Source organism: Staurois parvus, unplaced genomic scaffold, assembly GCF_062004578.1.
Source record: "Staurois parvus isolate SC_StPar_1 unplaced genomic scaffold, SC_StPar_1.0 ptg000009l, whole genome shotgun sequence".
Taxonomy (NCBI): domain Eukaryota; kingdom Metazoa; phylum Chordata; class Amphibia; order Anura; family Ranidae; genus Staurois; species Staurois parvus.
In genome coordinates this window covers 10,140,642-10,159,592 of record NW_028317805.1, presented here as the reverse complement: position 1 = coordinate 10,159,592, position 18,951 = coordinate 10,140,642, and the positions used below count along the sequence as shown (strand labels likewise).

At 38.8% G+C, this 18,951-nt stretch overlaps 1 protein-coding gene across 2 annotated transcripts in view; it reads left to right on the top strand.

The window, feature by feature from the left end:
* DOCK1 (dedicator of cytokinesis 1) overlaps window positions 1-18,951 on the top strand; it is a 536,657-nt gene that overhangs the window by 204,319 nt on the left and 313,387 nt on the right. For both annotated transcript variants that reach the window (XM_089669568.1, XM_089669578.1), the window contains exons 24-25: window positions 12,229-12,299; window positions 15,899-16,005. In XM_089669568.1, coding sequence (XP_089525694.1) covers window positions 12,229-12,299; window positions 15,899-16,005 — 178 coding nt within the window. The remainder of the gene's footprint in view (window positions 1-12,228; window positions 12,300-15,898; window positions 16,006-18,951) is intronic.

Sequence of the window (18,951 nt, the reverse complement as noted above, 5' to 3'; positions counted from 1 at the left end):
TTCGAGCTGACGACCCTAGTGCTGCTAGGCAGAAGTGCTAACCACTTAGCTACTGTACTGCCCCAGTAATGCAGAAAAGTGTACCAATTTAATCCTTCCTTTTTTGCAGTGAGTTGTAGCCATGTTTAGGAGTTTCAGTGTTTCTGGGAGGAGTGCAGGAGTGTTTATCTGCAACCACAGGTTAGAACCAAGAGATACTAATAGTTATAAGGTCTTCGCTAGGCAGGCACAGAATGTGTGGTCTCTAGAGTGTTTTTTAATGCCAGATGGTCTTGTTTGACAGGTAGACATTTCATTTTACTTGAAATACTTAAATAGCCTCCCTTTTAGCCCATCAATTTTTCTTTCTTTTCAATCAAATTTTTATTGTTTGTTTTTCCAACAGTACGACCAGTGTTTATATGGTACCAGACTCAGTTGCTTTATCAGTGTCCAGGGAATCACTGATTAAAGTTTGTTTGAGGAGTTTTCATTCTCGTCTGACTGTCCTATGAGGCTGCAGGACCCCCGACCCTCTGTCTGGACAGTGCGGATTGGCTCTGTGCTGATCACATGCACTCTCCCAAGCAAAAAAAAAATTGGCTAGCAATACTGACTTGCTTCCATTTGTCAGTTATCTATCTATCTGTCAGTTGACCAGGGGACAACTCATTTTCTTGTCTGTTTGTCGTGTTTCCAAAAACACCTAGTATAGGCTTCATGCTATTACAAATAGAAATTCACCAAATTGTTTCTGGCAATCAAAAGACATGTTTAGGGCTGGTTCATGCCAGATGCAATCTAGTGTGTTTTTATTTTGCATCAAAAACTGATGGACAGTGTTTAACATGGATTCCAATGGCCCTAGTTCACATCAGTGCAGTGTGTTCCAGTGCACTCAATTAAAGTAGAACATGCTGCATCTTAACTGTATGGAACACGTCTGGAACGGGCAAAACACATCAAAAATGCACATGTCCTCAATTTAGATGAAGGGGGAAGGGGGGCAACATGGGAACGTATCAGAAACACATCCAGAATACAGGAATTGTGGTGTGAACTTGCCTTGAACCTGTAAATCTTGTAGAACTATCAAAGTAAGAGCTAGCTATTTCAGATCTGAAAAGCAGATCCAGCTACCTTGGCCATTTGGAATTTCTTCGTAGTACAATTGTAATGTTTGTTAGATAGCCGTTCGCTGAGTGGTTTTAAATTCTTTTCTGTTTCGGTCTTAAGATAAATAACAAATGTAAAATAATGCAGTAACCTTTAACATCCAGTCTTAAGTTTTCTTTCACTGTTCTTAGTAAATCATAATAGGTAGGTGGTGGGAGAAGACCTGCAAACTCATACACAAAGATGTTGCCTTTTCAGATCTCAAGAGTTATTAGAAGCAATTTGTGATGGAACCTGCCAACATCCATCATAAATATTAATCTCTCTCCTCCACATTTTTTGCCTGCCTTCTTTAGCTAATAAGACTGACTGTAAATGAGCCCATTATTGTAAGTTATGTGACAGGTTTGAGCATGTTATTGCTTCCGAGATTTTGCAGCATGTTGGAGAGTTTCTACGAATTTATCATTAAGGGCTCATTAACACCAGAGAGCTGCACTGATTGCATGATCCTGGTGCACCACACTGTTTACCTTTTTTTTCTTGTCTGAACTTTATTGAAATGTCAAATTGTAATTTCATAAAGTTCTATTCACACTGTGGTGTTGCAATACAATAGTTTGCATTGCTATTTACTGCACTGAAAACCATATTCCATGCAGTGCTTTCTTTCTGCGCACTCTACTGCAATATAATAGTGTGAACTGACACCTTAGGAAGCAAATACCTTTGTGTTGTCTTGTGCTGAGTCTCCTGGGCAAGGCTGCTAGTGTACCTGGTTTAGACAAGCCTTTAGCCCAAAACACTGCTGCCCGCACACTAAACGCACTAGTGTTTTGAGCTGCCGAGCCATGTGGCAGGGGTCTGTGTGATGCGTATTTTATTACATCACACAACTACTCCCACCACACACCCCTTTTTTTTTTTTGGCTTAACTTTATTATGAATTATACAAGGTGACAGTTCATGTCCCTGCACAGCAGTGCAGTGTGCTGTGCTTGCTGTATGGTGACTTGCGTGGATATCTAATATTAAGCAAACATGTTGCATAGTATTGCAAAGCTCTGGAATGCAGCGAAACATAGCATTCTGGTGTGAACAGGAAAAATTCAGGTAACTACACACAATGTGAACATGGCCCTTAAAGCGGTTGTAAACCGCTTGCATAAATCAAATGAAGTGACTGGCCTTAGTGGATACACAGAGATGAAACAAATTCTATTACATAAGTTGTACCTGTTTATCTGCAGTATTACACACTGCAGAGAGAAGAGATCTGATACCTGACTGGAGGGAAGGGACACATCCCCCTTCACACAGAAAAAAAGCTGAGACTGTCAATCTGCAGGAGCTCCCTTCCCTGTCACCACTTTCTTCTTGATGTCAGAAAAACTTGTCAGAAGTGACTCATGTTGATAGTAGAGGAGTGGGGCAACAGACACATTTCATCTGCTTAAATGACACTTAGTGCTCTGGATAGAGACAAGTGCACACTACAGAGTGATATGCTTTGTTCACATTTCATTTTTAAGGTTTATAACCACTTTAATGTTCTGTAGACTGTTGAAATTGGCTCCAGTTGCTAGGGTTTACTGGACGTGACACCAATTTGTGTCCGTTGTAAAAGCCAGTATGCCGTGTTCTTTTGGTAAGTTTTTTTTTTTTTCCTTAAAAACTGACCTTTGCATTTACAAGAAGCATCAGGTAATTTTGATAGAGCTATTATATCCACATTGTTAGATAGAAGCTGTAGTTTACCTTTTCAACTCCGCAAGATACTATATATGTAACCAGCCTTTAAGTATCTCACATTTGAGGTTTTTGGAATTTCCATTCTTTTATAAAGTTTTAGCCATTCATATTCTAAATCCAAATTCACTGATTTTATAGCTTCTGCTCTGCAGCATCGAGATCCTAATCCTCTTGTATTACTCTCTGAATTAATGTATTGTTTTAGTATATCAGTTCTTCGTGTTATAGTTACTTCCAAGATTCATATATCACTTAGCTTTATATTTTTACTCCTTGAACTAAGGTTTCAGTATGTTTCTTCTGCTTGGTTCTAGTGAAGGTGATATGTGAATTTATTTGCTGAGCGGTTCACCCCAGTGTTTTATAATAGGTATTAAATACAGTGACTGTAGCAAGGGACACACTTTTATGGCAAATAAATAAAAGTTGTAAAAACTGAACTTTTTCTTCTAATAAATACATTTATTTTTTAAAGAAAAAAAAACTTTTTGCAGAATAGCGTACAGTGGATATAAAAAAAAGTCTGCACACCCCTGTGAAAATGTCAACTTTCTGTGATGTGAAAAAAAAATGAGACAAAGACAATAATTTCAGAACTTTTTCAACCTTTAATGTAACCTATAAATTGTACAACTCAGTTGAACAACAAACTTCTATTTTTAATTCCCTCCATCTAAAATATTTCAAACTAAAATAATATGGTTGCAAAGGTGTGCACACCCTAACACCTTTTCCCACATGCTTCTGGAAGACTTCATATGCGGTTTTGCAAAATTTAGCCGGGCTTGGATGTTTTTCTTTGTAAGAAAAGGCTTCCATCTTGCCACTCTACCCCATAGCCAAGACATATGAAGAATACAGGAGATTGTTGTCACATGTACTACACAGCCAGTACTTGCCAGATATTCCTGCAGCTCCTTTAATGTTGCTGTAGGCCTCCTGCAGCCTTCCAGACCAGTTTTCTTCTTGTCTTTTCATCAATTTTGGAGGGATGTCCAGTTTTTGGTAATGTCATTGTTGTGCCATATTTTCTCCACTTGATGATGACTGTCTTCACTGTGTTTCATGGTATATCTAATGCCTTGGAAATTCTTTTGTACCATTCTCCTGACTGATGCCTTTTAACAATGAGATCCCTCTGATGCTTTGGAAGCTGTCTGCGGACCATGGCTTTTGCTGTAGGATGTGACTAAGAAAATGTCAGGAAAGACCTACTAGAACAGCTGAACTTTGTTTGGGGTTAATCAGAGGCACTTTAAATGATGGTAGGTGTGTACTGACTCCTATTTAACATGATTTTGATTGCTTAATTCTGAACACCGCTACATCCCCAGTTCTAAGAGGGTGTGCACACTTATGCAACCATATTATTTTAGTTTGTTTACTCCCCCCCCCCCCCCCCCACTAAAAGATTGCAGTTTGTTTTTCAATTGAGTTGTACAGTTTATAAGTCACAAGGTGGAAAAAGTTCTGAAATGATTTATCTTTGTCTCATTTTTTTACATCACAGAAACCTGGCATTTTAACAGGGGTGTGTAGACTTTTTATATCCACTGTATGTTAAACATAGTGTTACTTTCACCCATGAGAAAACAGATATTGGATAAATGTTTGGCTGTTTAAAAAAAATAATTAAAGTAAACTATGATGGCACTTGTAGAATGTTCCAATTTGATAGCAAATACAAAAACTTCATTTTGAAGGGGAAGGACTAAGGCCTTGGTCACGATTTGTTGTTTTTGTTTTTTTTGCCATCCGTGTATCTTTCAGATTTCCCTTCGCTTTCTGTTCTGTAGACACAACAGGAAGTGAGAGAAAATCTCATCAGAGAGAGAAATTCTCTCTTGTATAGTTCTCATCAGAACAGGTGTCCCTATTTAAATATTACCTCTTGCATTTCTAGTGACCTGGGATTTTTCCTCACTTTCAGTGAGGAAAAGGACTTTCTAATATCTTTAAAAAAAAGTTGTCTTTAGGGCTTGTTCACATCAGTCCAGTTGCTTTGTATAGGGTTAGTAATTCACCAGCATGCTGTCCTGTTGCGCAGTGCAACAAAATCATGTGGGCACATGCATACACGCACTATATTACCAAAAGTATTGGAACACCCCTCCAAATCATTGGATTCACATGTTCCAATCACCTCCATGGCCACAGGTGTATAAAATCAAGCACCTAGGCATGCAGACTGCTTCTACAAACATTTGTGAAAGAATGGGTCTCTCTCAGGAGCTTAGTGATTTCAAGTGTGGTACCGTGATAGGTTGCCACTTGTGCAATAAGTCCATCTGCGAAATGTTTTTGCTACTAAATAATCCACAGTCAACAGTTAGTGGTATACAAAGTGGAAGCAAGTGGTATAACAAAGTGGAAGCAACTGGGAACAACAGCAATTCAGCCACGAAGTGGTAGGCAACGTAAAATGACAGAGCGGGGTCAGCTCATGCTGAAGCACACCGTGCACATAAGTCGCAAGCTGTCTGTAGAGTCAGTCGCTAAAGACATCCTGACTTCATGTGACCTTCAGATTAACATAACAGTGCGTAGAGAGCTTCATGGAATGGGTTTCCATGGCCCGAGAAGCTGCATCCAAGCCTTACATCACCAAGTGCAATGCAAAGTGTCAGATGCAGAGGTGTAAAGCATGCCGCTACTGGACTCTAGAACAGTGGCGACATGTTCTCTGGAGTGACGAATGATGCTTCTCTGTCTGACAATCTGATGGATGTGTCTGGGTTTAGCAGTTGCCAGGAGAACAGTACTTGCCTGACTGCATTGTGCCAATGTAAAGTTTGGTAGAGGAGGGATTATGGTGGGGGGTTATTTTCCATGGGTTGGGCTTGGCCCCTTAGTTCCAGTGAAGGAAACTCTTAAGATGTCAGAATATCAAGACATTTTGGACAATTTCATGCTCCCAATTTCGTGGAAACAGTTTGGGATGGCCCCTTCCTGTTCCAACATGACTGCGCACCAGTACACTAAGCAAGGTCCTTAAAGACATGGATGAGTGAGTTTGGGGTGGAGGAACTTAACTGGCCGGCACAGAGTCCTGACCTCAACCCAATAGAACACCTTTGAGATGAATTAGAGCAGAAACTGTGAGCCAGGACTTATCATCCGACATCTGTACATGACCTCACTAATGCACTTCTGTAAAGATGGTCAAATATTCCTACAGACATGCTCTTAACCTTGTGGATAGCCTTTCCAGAAGAGTTAAAGTTCCTTTAATTTTTTTGAGCATGAGGTGTTATAACACATTGCAATGCAGTTTCATGTCACACACCAGCACACATTATGCGGTGTGAATGAGCTCTAAGTTTCGATCTTCAGAGCTGTATGTACATCATTTGTCTACAGTGATGGTCATATCTTAAAGTGTTGTTGGCATATTAGCTGTAATTGTTTTGTTGTAGGAGATTGTTAGACTGTAACATATAATTTTGCAGCATCTTTTTTTCCTATAAAAGTGTGTGCCTGTTTGTTTAAACATCAGCTCCATCCAGTTAGCCACACAGTTGAAAAAATGTTGAACCACCCCACACTGTACTCAGTCATTTTATTGAAATTTTGAAACGTAGAACACAATGATTTGCTTTTGTCACCATTCAAACAGAATACCAGTAAATATGTCTATAGTCTCTGACTACTTTTTACTTTCATTTTTCTGAACTTGAGTATTTCAGTGACCGGTTGGGTGTTGTAATTGGATATCTTTGTACATCATCCTAGTCTGAGAGTGAATAAAATTTCTACCTATTCTAATTTTTATTCTGTCAGCTGATTAGTCAGATCATTAACCAAAAGAATTATTGAATATTTCTGCCTGGGATTGTTCCTTAAGTCTACGTTAACCCAGATGCTTTTCAGTATGATACCATCTTCACTGATCTCGCGTAACAGAAATATTTTAGTTAGAAGCATTTCTTACAGGCCTATATCTTACTTGGCAATGTTATATCTTCATCTGTTCTTTATATTATAGAACTACTGAAAGAAAATAAATATTGTAACAGTTTTAGGGAGGCTCTGGAGAGCAACACTGCAAATCTAACAAGCTTTGTCTTTGTGGGACGTCAAACTCAAGTCCAAATTGCACCCCATGAGAGTTTAATGGCCATGCATTGGCATCTGAAAGAGATATCCGCGCCCATCAAAAGCTCTCCCTCTCAGATCTGTGCTATTAGATGCTACCCGCAAGGAGAAACACAAAGCAATACCATCAAACAGGTTATTTAATATTACACACCTAGTGCTGGAGCCTCACTGCTGCTCTAAATCTTCTCATTGCTCATTTTTTTTTTTAAAGAAAAAAAGTGGCTGAATGTTTTCATCACAATTCATCTTTTCGCATCTTGTTGCCTGTTTTTATTTAGTTTGTTTCCTGTATTGTGTTTGTAGAGCCGTTTCTGTGTGTTTCTTTTAGTTTCCGTTTCACACAGCAGTGCACTAATGGAATTCTCCAAATTTCTTATCACTCTGATAGAAAACTTGTTATATATAGCTCTGCCCATTGACTAATTTGGAGCCTGTAAAAATTGGCAAGGTCATCTCAAAGCCGTTGATAAGCCAAAATGTTGTCTACCCTTGATAGGTGCTTATCTAGCACACTTTGGAAAATGTGGAAGCTGCACAATACTACCAAGGCACATCTAAAGTGTGGTTACTTATGCGCTTACATTGGAATGTATTATAGTAATGACCCAACTGATACCAAGCATACCTAGATACTACTCCAGGGCTCCTTTTGTCCTAGACCTCTGATGTGTACTTATAGTGTACCTAAAGTGAAAAGAAACTGCTGCCTGGAGATTCTATGAGGCTCAATAGCCACCATGGACAAAGTTAACCAAATTTCAAGCAATCCTAACAGGATAAGTAGGTGACAGGCATTGTACATATGACAAGTAACTGGATAAGTAAAGTATTGGGGAAATACGCTGTTGTTAAGTTTGTAATAGTATGAAGCAACCCAACACTTTCCAACTTTAGGACACAGAGCGGATAAACATAGGTTGTATGATGGGGTACCTTGGGACAAAGGGAAATAGAGATTGGAGTGAGGGAAAGAGAAAGTGATGTGGCTTAGTCCCCGAGGGAAACTGTTGGTAGTAGGAGGGAAATAAAGAAGGGGAAGAGGGAGGAAGGGGAAGAACAGGGCTGAGCTGAAAATTATCAGTATTGAGAGCATAACACTGATGTGGACAGCACAGTGGCTAAGTGGTTCTACATAGCAGCACCAGGGTCACCCGTTTGAATCCAAACTACGGCACTGCCTGCATGGAGTTTGCATGTTCTCCCTGTGCCTGCGTGGGTTTCCTCTGGGTACTCCAAATTCCTCCCACACTCCAAAGACATGCTGGTAGGTTAATTGGCTCCTGTCTAAATTTGCCCTAGTATGTGTATGTATGAATGTGAGTTCAGGGCCTTAGATTGTAAGCCCCTTGGGGCAGGGACTGAAGTGAATGTGCAATGTATATATAAAGCGCAGTGTAAATTGACGACGATCTATAAGTACCTGTAATAAATATGGGAACTTTTTATAATAAAAGAACAAATTTCAGCGAGTGGAAACTGCTTTTATTTGTCGACATACTCTCCTGCTACATTTATACACTTATCTCAGCGTTTAACTAATGCCTAGAAAGCTTTAGCATAGAAAGATTTGTCAGTTTGCCTGAACCATCCTAGGAGAGCCTGCTTCACGTCGTTATTAGTGCTGAAATGCTGACCTCTGAGGAACTCTTTTAGGGGTCCAAACAGGTCAAAGTCACTTGGAGCGAGGTCCTGGTTGTAGGGGGATGTGGCAATACCTCCCAGCCACGTTGCTGTAATGTGTACGTAGTGCAGTGAGCAGTACGAGCTTGTGCGCTGTCCTGGAGAAACAGGACACCCTTGGTGATCAAACCAGGTCATTTTTTCCACAGACGCATATACAGGTGAAACTCGAAAAATTAGAATATCGTGAAAAAGTTCATTTTTTTTCAGTAATGCAACTTAAAAGGTGAAACTAATATATGAGATAGACTCATTACATGCAAAGCAAGATAGTTCAAGCCGTGATTTGTCATAATTGTGATGGTTATGGCTTACAGCTCATGAAAACCCCAAATCCACAATCTCAGAAAATGAGAATATTGTGAAAAGGGCTGTGTTAGCGAATTAATATTCTTTTTGCAGTAGTCAATTTTTTTAGCAAGTTTAAAAACACATTGCAATTGAACAAAACCTCTTTTAAGAAAAGGAAAAACACTGCAAGTAAGCATTTAAAAGACTACATCTATGTGTGCTTTAAGCTGCAGTTTTTCAAGTTGGGGGGTAGAAAATGGCTCGAAAGTCTGACAAACATATTTATTCCTGTTTTTACCATCTTGTCCCTGTGATAACTGCATTCCCAATTTCTTTTAATACGTGTTTTTTATAATTCTAGTTTTAATTTAAATACAAGATGGCAAAATGGCTGATTGTTCAGCATTGGCGTCATGAATTTGATTGTGCATTGTCTAGGCCTGCTTTACAGTTCAGTAATCTAACCTCAGGAAGCAATATATTTACACTGGCCATCTTTAGCCTACAAAAAGCAGCTATGATATAGCAATAGACATGCAGATATGTCATGTATTGTGCAGATATGGATGCTTTTAATTAAATTTGTATATGCTATTATTATCTTTTTTTTTACTTTTAAGTATTTTTATGTCATAGGTTTATTGGTTCATTAACCTGTCAGGGATGGAACAATTTAGATCTTTCTAGAATGTTGTGAACATTCTGGTGAAAGTCTATGCAGGTGTCTAGCTGCATGAAGTGCTCATGGCACAGGGAACATATTGAGTTGCTTCACACTTTGCCTGGGCCACCAGATGGGTTTTTTGGCTATTTATTTGTTTGACGCTTTATTTATACAATATCATTTTTTTTAAACTATTTTGACTCTTATTTAATAAAGGACAAGCTGAAAACAAATATTAACCCTTCTCCTAGCTGAATATATGGGACAACCTCTAAAAGTCACCCAGCACAAAATGTTAGACACAATTTGCAGCTACATTCTTAAATAGTTTGACCTCACATAGGTCAAATAACACACAACTAAAAGACTTTTGGCCACCCTTAAACTTATTAAAGAATACAGCAACTACCTGGTGAACAAATTTGCTCCAAACAAAATCACAAACAAAATCATCAGGAATGAAATATTAATAAAGTCAAATCGATGAGAAGTCACACTCGTAATAGTCCAGCAACCTCAGCAATAGAATCACAGGACCTTTGAGATACAGATAAAGCTGCTATAGATTAGTATATCTGCAGCAACTTTATCTGCATTTAAAGGGTCTTGTGATTCTATTTCTGAGCTTGCTGGGCTATTACGAGTGTGACTTCTCATCGATTTTATTTTATTTATTAATATCCTAGTAATTTTGTTTGTAGTTAATTTATTCACCAGATAGTTGCTATATTCTTTATGAATAGTAAGTGCAAGCATGACAGAAAGTTTTTAATAAAAACGGTGACCGTCAGATTTTTTTGGAATGAGAAAATGCTATAGATATTTTTTATTGATCTATCTAATGCCTTGGAAATTTTTTGTACACTTATTCTGACTGATACCGTCCAACAATGTGATAGCTCTGATGCTTTCTAAGTACCAGAATAAGATCAAAGTTTTGGAATGGCCCAGCCAAAGCCTAGACTTGAATCCAGTTTGATTTGGAGTGCTTTTGCACAGAAGAGTGGACAGAGGTTTCCAAGGCAAGATGTGCCATGCTGTTAACCTCATATCCCAAAAGACTGAATGTTTTCAAAAGGTGCTCCAACAAAGTATTAGTTTAAGGGTGTGTATATTTATGCAACCATGTTATTATAGGTTTTTGATTTGTATCCCCCCCCCCCTTTAAAGATCCCAATTTGTTTTTTTTTTTTTTATTTAATTGCATAGGATTCACCATGGGCAGAAAAATTCAGACATGATTTTTCTTGGGCTGATTATTTTACAGTTCAAAAATCTGGCATTTTTACAAGAGTGTGTAGACTTCTGTGTGTATGTTGGCAACTGAAATGTTTTGGGCAATAGACCCTTTGTCAGGCCACAAAAAAAGATCTGTTTGTTGGCCTGACAAACTGCTTGTACACCAGACTGTTGCCAACATGTTTGTCACTTTTGAATTTACAGTAAACTTTTTAGTTGCTGCAAATATAACAGTGCCATTTTTATGTGTCAATGGTATGATGTCAATTTGAGACGCGTCTAAGATCATTTAAATTGATTGACAACAGTTTGACTCTTGTGACTTGCATTTTACCTGCTGGTAGTGCATTCTCATAGACTGAAGGATTGTATATTTTCCTTCTAGAGCAGTGGTTCTCAAGCTTCCTAATGCCGCGACCCTTTTATACAGTTCCTCATGTTGTGGTGACCCCCAACCATGAAATTATTTACCCAGTAATTATAATTCATGAAGTGTCGTTTTACCTCCAATACTGCTGCTTTCAGCACAGTAGCTGCTTTCAGCACAGTAGCTGCTTTTAACACAGTAGCTGCTTTTAACACAGTAGCTGCTTTTAACAGAGTAGCTGCTTTCAACACAGTAGCTGCTCTTTACACATCAGAAATGTGTTTTCCGATGGTCTTAGGCGACCCCTGTGAAAGGGTCGTTCGACCCCCAAAGGGGTCGCAACCCACAGGTTGAGAACCACTGTTCTAGAGGCTCTATATTGGCATACAAATAAAGTGCTAAAATAAGGGCCATATAGGGTTTTATTCGCTCAGGCCAAGTTTCTATGAACTTCAAAACAGGACATTTGCTATGCATTTCTGATATCATTCAAACACCCACCCCATCTCAACGGTTGAGTATGACAGTGTCAACTGAAAGGCTCAGTACAAACGGACATGGTAGTTGACCTGCATGTAATCTTTGGGCTGCTTCACTGAGAGACTATAGCTACAGAATGCTCTGCTTCTACTGCCTGCAACACTGGAAAGCCAGCCTAAAGAAGAATACTGCAATGTATTAAATTTTTGGCTTTGGGTTCAGATAATTAATTTTTTCTTCTGAATTTTTACATATATTATGTTTATTTTTTTACTTGTATACCATGTAATAGCCTGCTTTGCAACTGTTGCTTTTTTTGCTCTACGTAAAGCGCTACATATTTTTTACAATTCAGTGCTGAATTTGTTTGATTTTCAGTTTCTCTTTGTTCAATAAAAGCTCCATCAGTATCTTATTTTAATTTTTATTTGTATACAATGAAAACCAGTAAGAGTTGTTTTCCTGCAATGCATTATGGCCATGTGCTAAACTTAGATATTTGTGGTCAATGTTGGTCTTTCATTAATATTATTGAAACTAATTTCTCACCAATTTCTTTTAGGGTGCTGCACTGAAATATCTGCCAACTATTGTAAACGATGTCAAGCTTGTATTTGATCCAAAAGAGTTAAGGTAAATAGTCTATTACCATAATATTTAGGCCCTGTTTACATGGATGCACTTAAAGCGGAGCTCAACCCAAAAATGAAAGTTCCACTTTAAGCCTTTTTCCCTCGCTACCCATTAAGGATTGGCACCTTTGGGGAGCGGGGGGGGGGGGGGGAGGAGCAGGTACCCAAATTTCACAGGTACCCGCTCCTACTTCCTTGTGATTGCCTAGGTGGTCGAAAGCAGAAGTTGTCCTTCCCTTCCTCTCTCCCCGTAGTCTTCTGCGACACGTGACCAGTCCCAGAAGACTACGGGGCCAATCACAAAGCGCAGTGCTTCTCGCACATGCGCAGCGGGCATCCGGCTGTGCAGCTGCGAGCTATCACAGCCGGGCGCCCACACTGAAGATGCTGGTGCCAGTTTTTGTAGCTGCTGACCTTTATTTTTTTTTTTTCAGCTGGAACTCCGCTTTAAGCAGTTTCCCATGCAATGGCTGTGTTTGCCTGCCTGGGATGCACAGGTGTTCTGTGCATTTGTGTGCAGGCAGTCCTATTCTTGTCATTTGGGACACAGTGGCTGCTAAGAAACAGCTGCTGCTCCCAATTTTTGACATTTGTGTGGGTGCGTGTCCCTGAATGAAGACAGTTCGAAGACACGCACTGGCACCCGAACAGATGTCAGATTGTCCATGCAGCTGTTGTGTCCCACTTGACATGAATAGGACTGCCTGTACACTTAAGAACGCCCATGTAAATGAGGCCTTACCATCTTTTACCTATTTCTCCAGTCCGCAACTGAGTATAATTCTTACTTATAGACAGTTTAAACAGTGATGTATAAACTAAACAATGATGGGGATATGTGTGGCCAATTGCTATGTCCAAGCTCTCTGTCACTTGAGGGAAAGAGAAGAGTGTTTAACCCTCAGTTAAGTGAACGTGTTGTTTTGGGCAATGCACAGGTTTGACTTCAAGGCCTAAGGTAATAATAATGACACTCTATAAAAAAATTACTTGTGGTTTGTGAAACAAAAGCCAAAAAGAGTGATGCCCCCAAAAAAGTGGAATAATAACCTTATAACAATCTAAACCTACACTTGGTGCTCATCTCTACATTTATAGCAATACAATATACACTTGTGAACCATCTCAAGGCAAAAAAGCTAACAAACCACAACTTTATAATAAATAAGTGCAATCTGCCATATGAAAAGTGAAACCAGCCATATAAAATGAAAAAGTGCTCAGTCCAACATATATATTCCGAGATTCAATCAAATTTTGAAAGGTGGTGAGCAAACATGATTCCTTCACCAAATACATGATCAGCCTCTTACCAAAAATATTGATCTCACTTTCCAGAGATCCATACACACTTGTTTGCTCACACTCATCTCACTGGTAGGATACTTTCACCGCCTCCTCAGCATAATGTGACAGATACCAGAAGGCATCTTCTTGTGCAATAAACAGATATTCTCTCCGGAGAAGATCAAAGGACCGCAATGGAGTTGTATCAATTTTTTATTTAAAATAGGCAGACATATACTACCAAACATAAGAAGTATAGGAGCACATAAGAAAGAGACACCAAAGCCTCGAGAGTCAGCCTGCATATGACATCACCTGCTAGGGCGGTGATAAGGCGGTTTTTAAAAATTGCTAATATAACTGCTTGAAGGCTATTTCTACATAATTGCCCAAGCAGATATCAGACTGAGAGTAGAGGATTAAAGTGATTCTATAATTTGCTCTGTATGAACTTTACAATGGATCTATATATATATATATATATATATATATATATATATATATATATGCCTTGTTTTCACTCCACGGAACTTTGATCAGCTGCCGGTAGGGAAACCGCGTGTGAAGATTATACAGGACTATGATTACTTGTGTGACAGTGGTGATTGACCCAGCGCTGTTTCACTATCCATAATCCCTGTTGTTTCACTGGGACAGGAAGTGGGTTAAATCTCTCCAATGAGGGATACAGAGCGTGATCAATTCACTTATAGGGCTGGATCAGAACCCATATCAGATTTTGTTGTCATCTGTGTCTAACTCTAGACTTGTAAAAGAAAATGTGTTGCTCTAATTCACTCAAATGATATACAATATATCCTTATTAGCAATTGTGTCTCCTACTCCAGTCCCCTTCTCTGTAGGGGAAAACGTGTCACACACTGTGAGAAAATATTACAAACCATAAAAGAAAATGAAATATAAAAACACTTCTAAATGCCCTTGGTTCACTGATGAGAAGTATCAACAGTAGTGCAATACATAAAAGATCAAAAAAGTCCCAAAAAGTGCCATTGAAAGATCCATAATATCATCTATGGACAAAATCCTCCTAGTGAATCCACTACACTATAGCACTATTCGGTCAAACAATCCAGATTCCGATTGGCAGTATGCATCATGCGTGGTGACAAAGCATCTGACGTCACCACGCGCGACTTATACTGCTAATCGGGATTGAAAAGCACTATTCTTGCATAACAAATGTGAGAAACTTTAATTGTTTTTCATAAAGTGGTTTCTATCTGGTTTACAGTATGGGAGTATCCAGTTTTGTCTTTCCTGCACATATACTGGCTTAATGAGGTGGATATGTTTGAAAGGTGGGGGAGACTCTGATGAATTGAGCTACATGTATATTGCAATGAACATCCAGCATTAGGGTCATTCTCCTCTGGTAAGTGCCCACTTTGCAACACTGTAATGGTGTGGATTCACTTATAGGATTTAGCCCACGGATGATAATATGGATCTTTCACTGGTACTTTGTGGGACTTTTTTGAACGTTTGAGTATTCCACATATGTTGACACTTATCAGTGAACTAAGGGCATATATGTTTGTTTTTTATTTTGTTTTTTTTCATTCCCTTCATGGCTTGTAATATTTTCTCACTGTGTGTGGCATGTTTTTTTCCTATTGTGAAAGGGATTAGAGTAGAAGACACTATTCTCAATGGGCATCTATTTTATATGTTTTAAGTGAATTAGCGCAGCATGTTTTCTTTTAGAATTTTAGCCACATTTATATATCACATGTTGTGCGAGCTGCTTTGTTTTTAGCCTAAAGCTCAGCTCTATTGAATGCTAACTTATCTGCTTAAAGTAACAATAATACAAAAGTTTTATATTAAGTAAAAAAAGTGCTGATACCATTTGCTTCCTGTTGTGTCATATTGACAGCAAGTTGGTTGAAAACCTGAGAAAATAAAGCTGTATTATGCATTACAATGCTGTAACTGTTTTCAAGCCTTCCATCATTATTTGTAGTGAGTTGCAGGGGCATATATTCCAGCATTTTACAGGTAGAAACTCCGTATTATTATAATGATGCTGTTTCATCAACTTTTGAGCAGAATGGTGACTTGTCATTGTGAACGTACATGTCGTTTACTTGATCAGAAGTATGCTTACAATTTTTAAATATGTTATTCTGTGTCTATAAAACTAATAAATACTCACCTAAGAATCATCTTGAGAGCAATTATGTAATGCTTGTTTTAGTAGCCCTGTAAATGTCCAGGAATACAGTTCAAAACAAGCATAGGCTATGTTTTTCAATTAATTTGTCTCCATTTGTTTGTTTATTTTTGCAGCAAGTTGTTTACAGACTTCATTGTGAATGTTCCAAGAGAACGTCTTGTGCGGCAGAAGCTCTATTGCCTTATTGAGATAATACACAGTGACCTTTTCAACCAGCTTGGTAAGCAGCAGCTTCTGCATGAATCCGTATATTTTCTGTCTGATGATGTTCTTCTACAATGAAGTACTCTGCATGGAATATGATTAAAGTATTTTTATTGAAGAGGGGAATCATTCAATTACAAGGAGCTTCAAGGTTGCACTTGTTAAAATGCAGCAGTGTTGGCACAATGTACATGACTGAACAAAAACATTTCTCTTCACCTTTACTTTTCTTATTGTGCAGGCTAACCTGTTGCCCCTCTTCAGATGGCTAATTCAGATGTTTTATATTCTTCATTGCTAACTTTTTTTTATTACATGATTTGAAGGTGACACTGTTTTTCCAAATATAATTACAATTTTTCTTTAACCTGAAGCAAACTACTGTAACCCATGAAAGATAGATTATTGAGGATGTGTTTATTTGGTTACTTACCTTACTGCACAACTGTGCTGTGTAATGCTGTGAAAGAAGTAAAGAAGCCAGATAATGTATTTTATTTGGTTAGTTTTTGTTCCGGTGAAGGTTTTGGTATACTGTGGAAGCATTTAAAAGGGAATTTTTTTTCTTTTTTAACAATTTTCAGTGCTTCTAAAATATAGTAGCAGTTGCTTCAGTACATATCTTGATCCCAGTACTTTCCCTACAGATATACCACTCTGAGGTCTAGTGCCGCTAGTTTTCTGTGTTGAATGTTGGCCTACATCATCCAACCCACTTCCTGTAGGCCCAAGCTATCGTGGACACAACTTTGTGAAAGAGAAGGAAGAGAACATTAGAGCTCACAGTACTCCTGAACAGAGTGGGTGGTGGGGGTGTCAGGGAGGGGTAGGTGGTGAGCAGCGGGGAAGCTGGAGCTAGAGTTCCCCCCATGACTTCCTGCCATTTTGACCACAGTGCTCCTCAATTTAAATTTCTTTTTTTAAAAAAGTGGCTTAATTGGTGTTGAAACAGGACTTAACACCATTAACCATTTCAATACCAGGCAATTTTACCCCTTCCTGTCCAGGCCATTTTTCAGGTTTCAGCGCTCTCACACTTTGAATGACAATTGCGCCGACATACAACATTGTACCCAAACTAAAATTTTATCATTTTCTGCACACAACTATAGCTTTCTTTTGGTGGTATTTAATCACCGCTGGGGTTTTTATTTTTTGCTAAATTAACAAAAAAAAGACCAAAAATTTTGAAAAAAAACACGTTTTTCTTTGTTTCTGTTATAAAAGTTTACAAATAAATAATTGTTCTTCATAAATTTAGGCCAAGATGTATTCTACTACATGTCTTTGGTGAAAATAACCCAAATTAGGATGTATTATTTAGTTTGTAGGAAAGTTATAGAGTTCACAAACTATGGTATAGATCTGAATATTGATCAATCCTGAAGTAATGACAGCCAATCTAATTTCTTGAGGTCCAAGAATGTCAGAATAGTACAGATATCCTCCAAATGACCCCTTTTTGCAGAGTAGACAGTCCGACGTACTTCATAAGAGGAATGGCGAGTTTTTTGAAGTTGTATTTTTTTTGTCATTTTTTGGAAAATGAAAAAATGAAAAAACTTATTTTCACTATTTTTTTTTTTACATTCTGTCACCAGTGCAGTACAGCATCATCATATAACTGGCATGGCGGTGAACAGGAACACTGACTGGTGACAGTATGAAAAAAAATTATATATATATATATATTTTTTTTTAATTTTTATTTATTTTTTTATTTTTAATTTTTTTATTACATTTATTTTTATTTTTTTAAGATTTTTTTTTCCTATTTTACTATGACCAAAGTAGTACAATGTTACCATAGTAACATTGTACTACTTTGGGGAAGTGATCAGTATTTTATTTCTTTTTTTTACACAATTTGCTTATAGCAAAGCATTACTTTGCTATAAGCAAGCATTTACCTGAATGAAATCGAATCATTCAGGTTTTTTTTTTGTTTGTTTTTTGTGCTTAGCTGTGATTTGGCCACAGCTAATCACATGACATGTGCATGTGACCTGCTGTGACCATTCACAGCTAGGCAGTAGTATACAATGGATGGCATGAATGAAGCCATCCATTATATACAACTGTCATGTGACCTGCTGTGATTGGTCACAGCAGGTCACATGGTACCGGCAACGGGGGCCGGTACTCAGATCTGTCATCGGCCTTGTCCGAGGTACACGGCCGGTGACAGATCGCGGCTCTGCAACCGCGCGAACTGCACATGTGCGGGAGGATGCCAAATGGCGTGCACCCGGAAAGCTACAGCATTTTTGCGGCCGCCAAACGGCTATAGGCCGGGCGGCTAATGGTTAATAAAGTCCACCTAAAGATTTGCCATTAAAGTGGTTATAAAGCTTAAACATTTTTTACCTTTTGTGCATTCCTTGCATTAAAGGTGTAGTACAGCCAAAGCTGTTTTGGCTGTACTCCTATGGATCACAAGAGTGCAGTTAATTTTGTATCCCTGTGATTCATTTTCAGCTGACAGCAGGGTCTGAAACAGCACCTGGCTCACAGCCTTTCAGTGAGCCACTGAGAGTGTGAGACAGCCGCTCCCTCTCTCTCCACAACCCAGTGAGCCCTGGGGGGCATAGCAGATGATGGTGACTGAAAGTCACTGCTCTCTGCTCAGAGCGGCTGTGAGAGAACTCCGTGATCAGCGGTCATCTGATTGCTGAGTTCTCACCTTTAGACCCAGCGGGGGACAGATGCAGCATTGGACCGATGTTGCATCCACCTAGGTAAGTATAACTGAGCAAAAATAAAAACCCTACTTCTCATTTAAGGTAGAAAAATATTTAGGTATCCGTATCCTCCCTCACTGCCTCTTTTACTTGCCTGAGCCCTCATTCAATGCAGCGCTGTGCCCATCTGCAGCTTTTCTCTCCCCTCTTCTTGGTCTCACAGGCTTTGTTGAGGCAGCAGCAGCCAGTATAAAAAGCACTATGTGCAATGTAGACTTTGG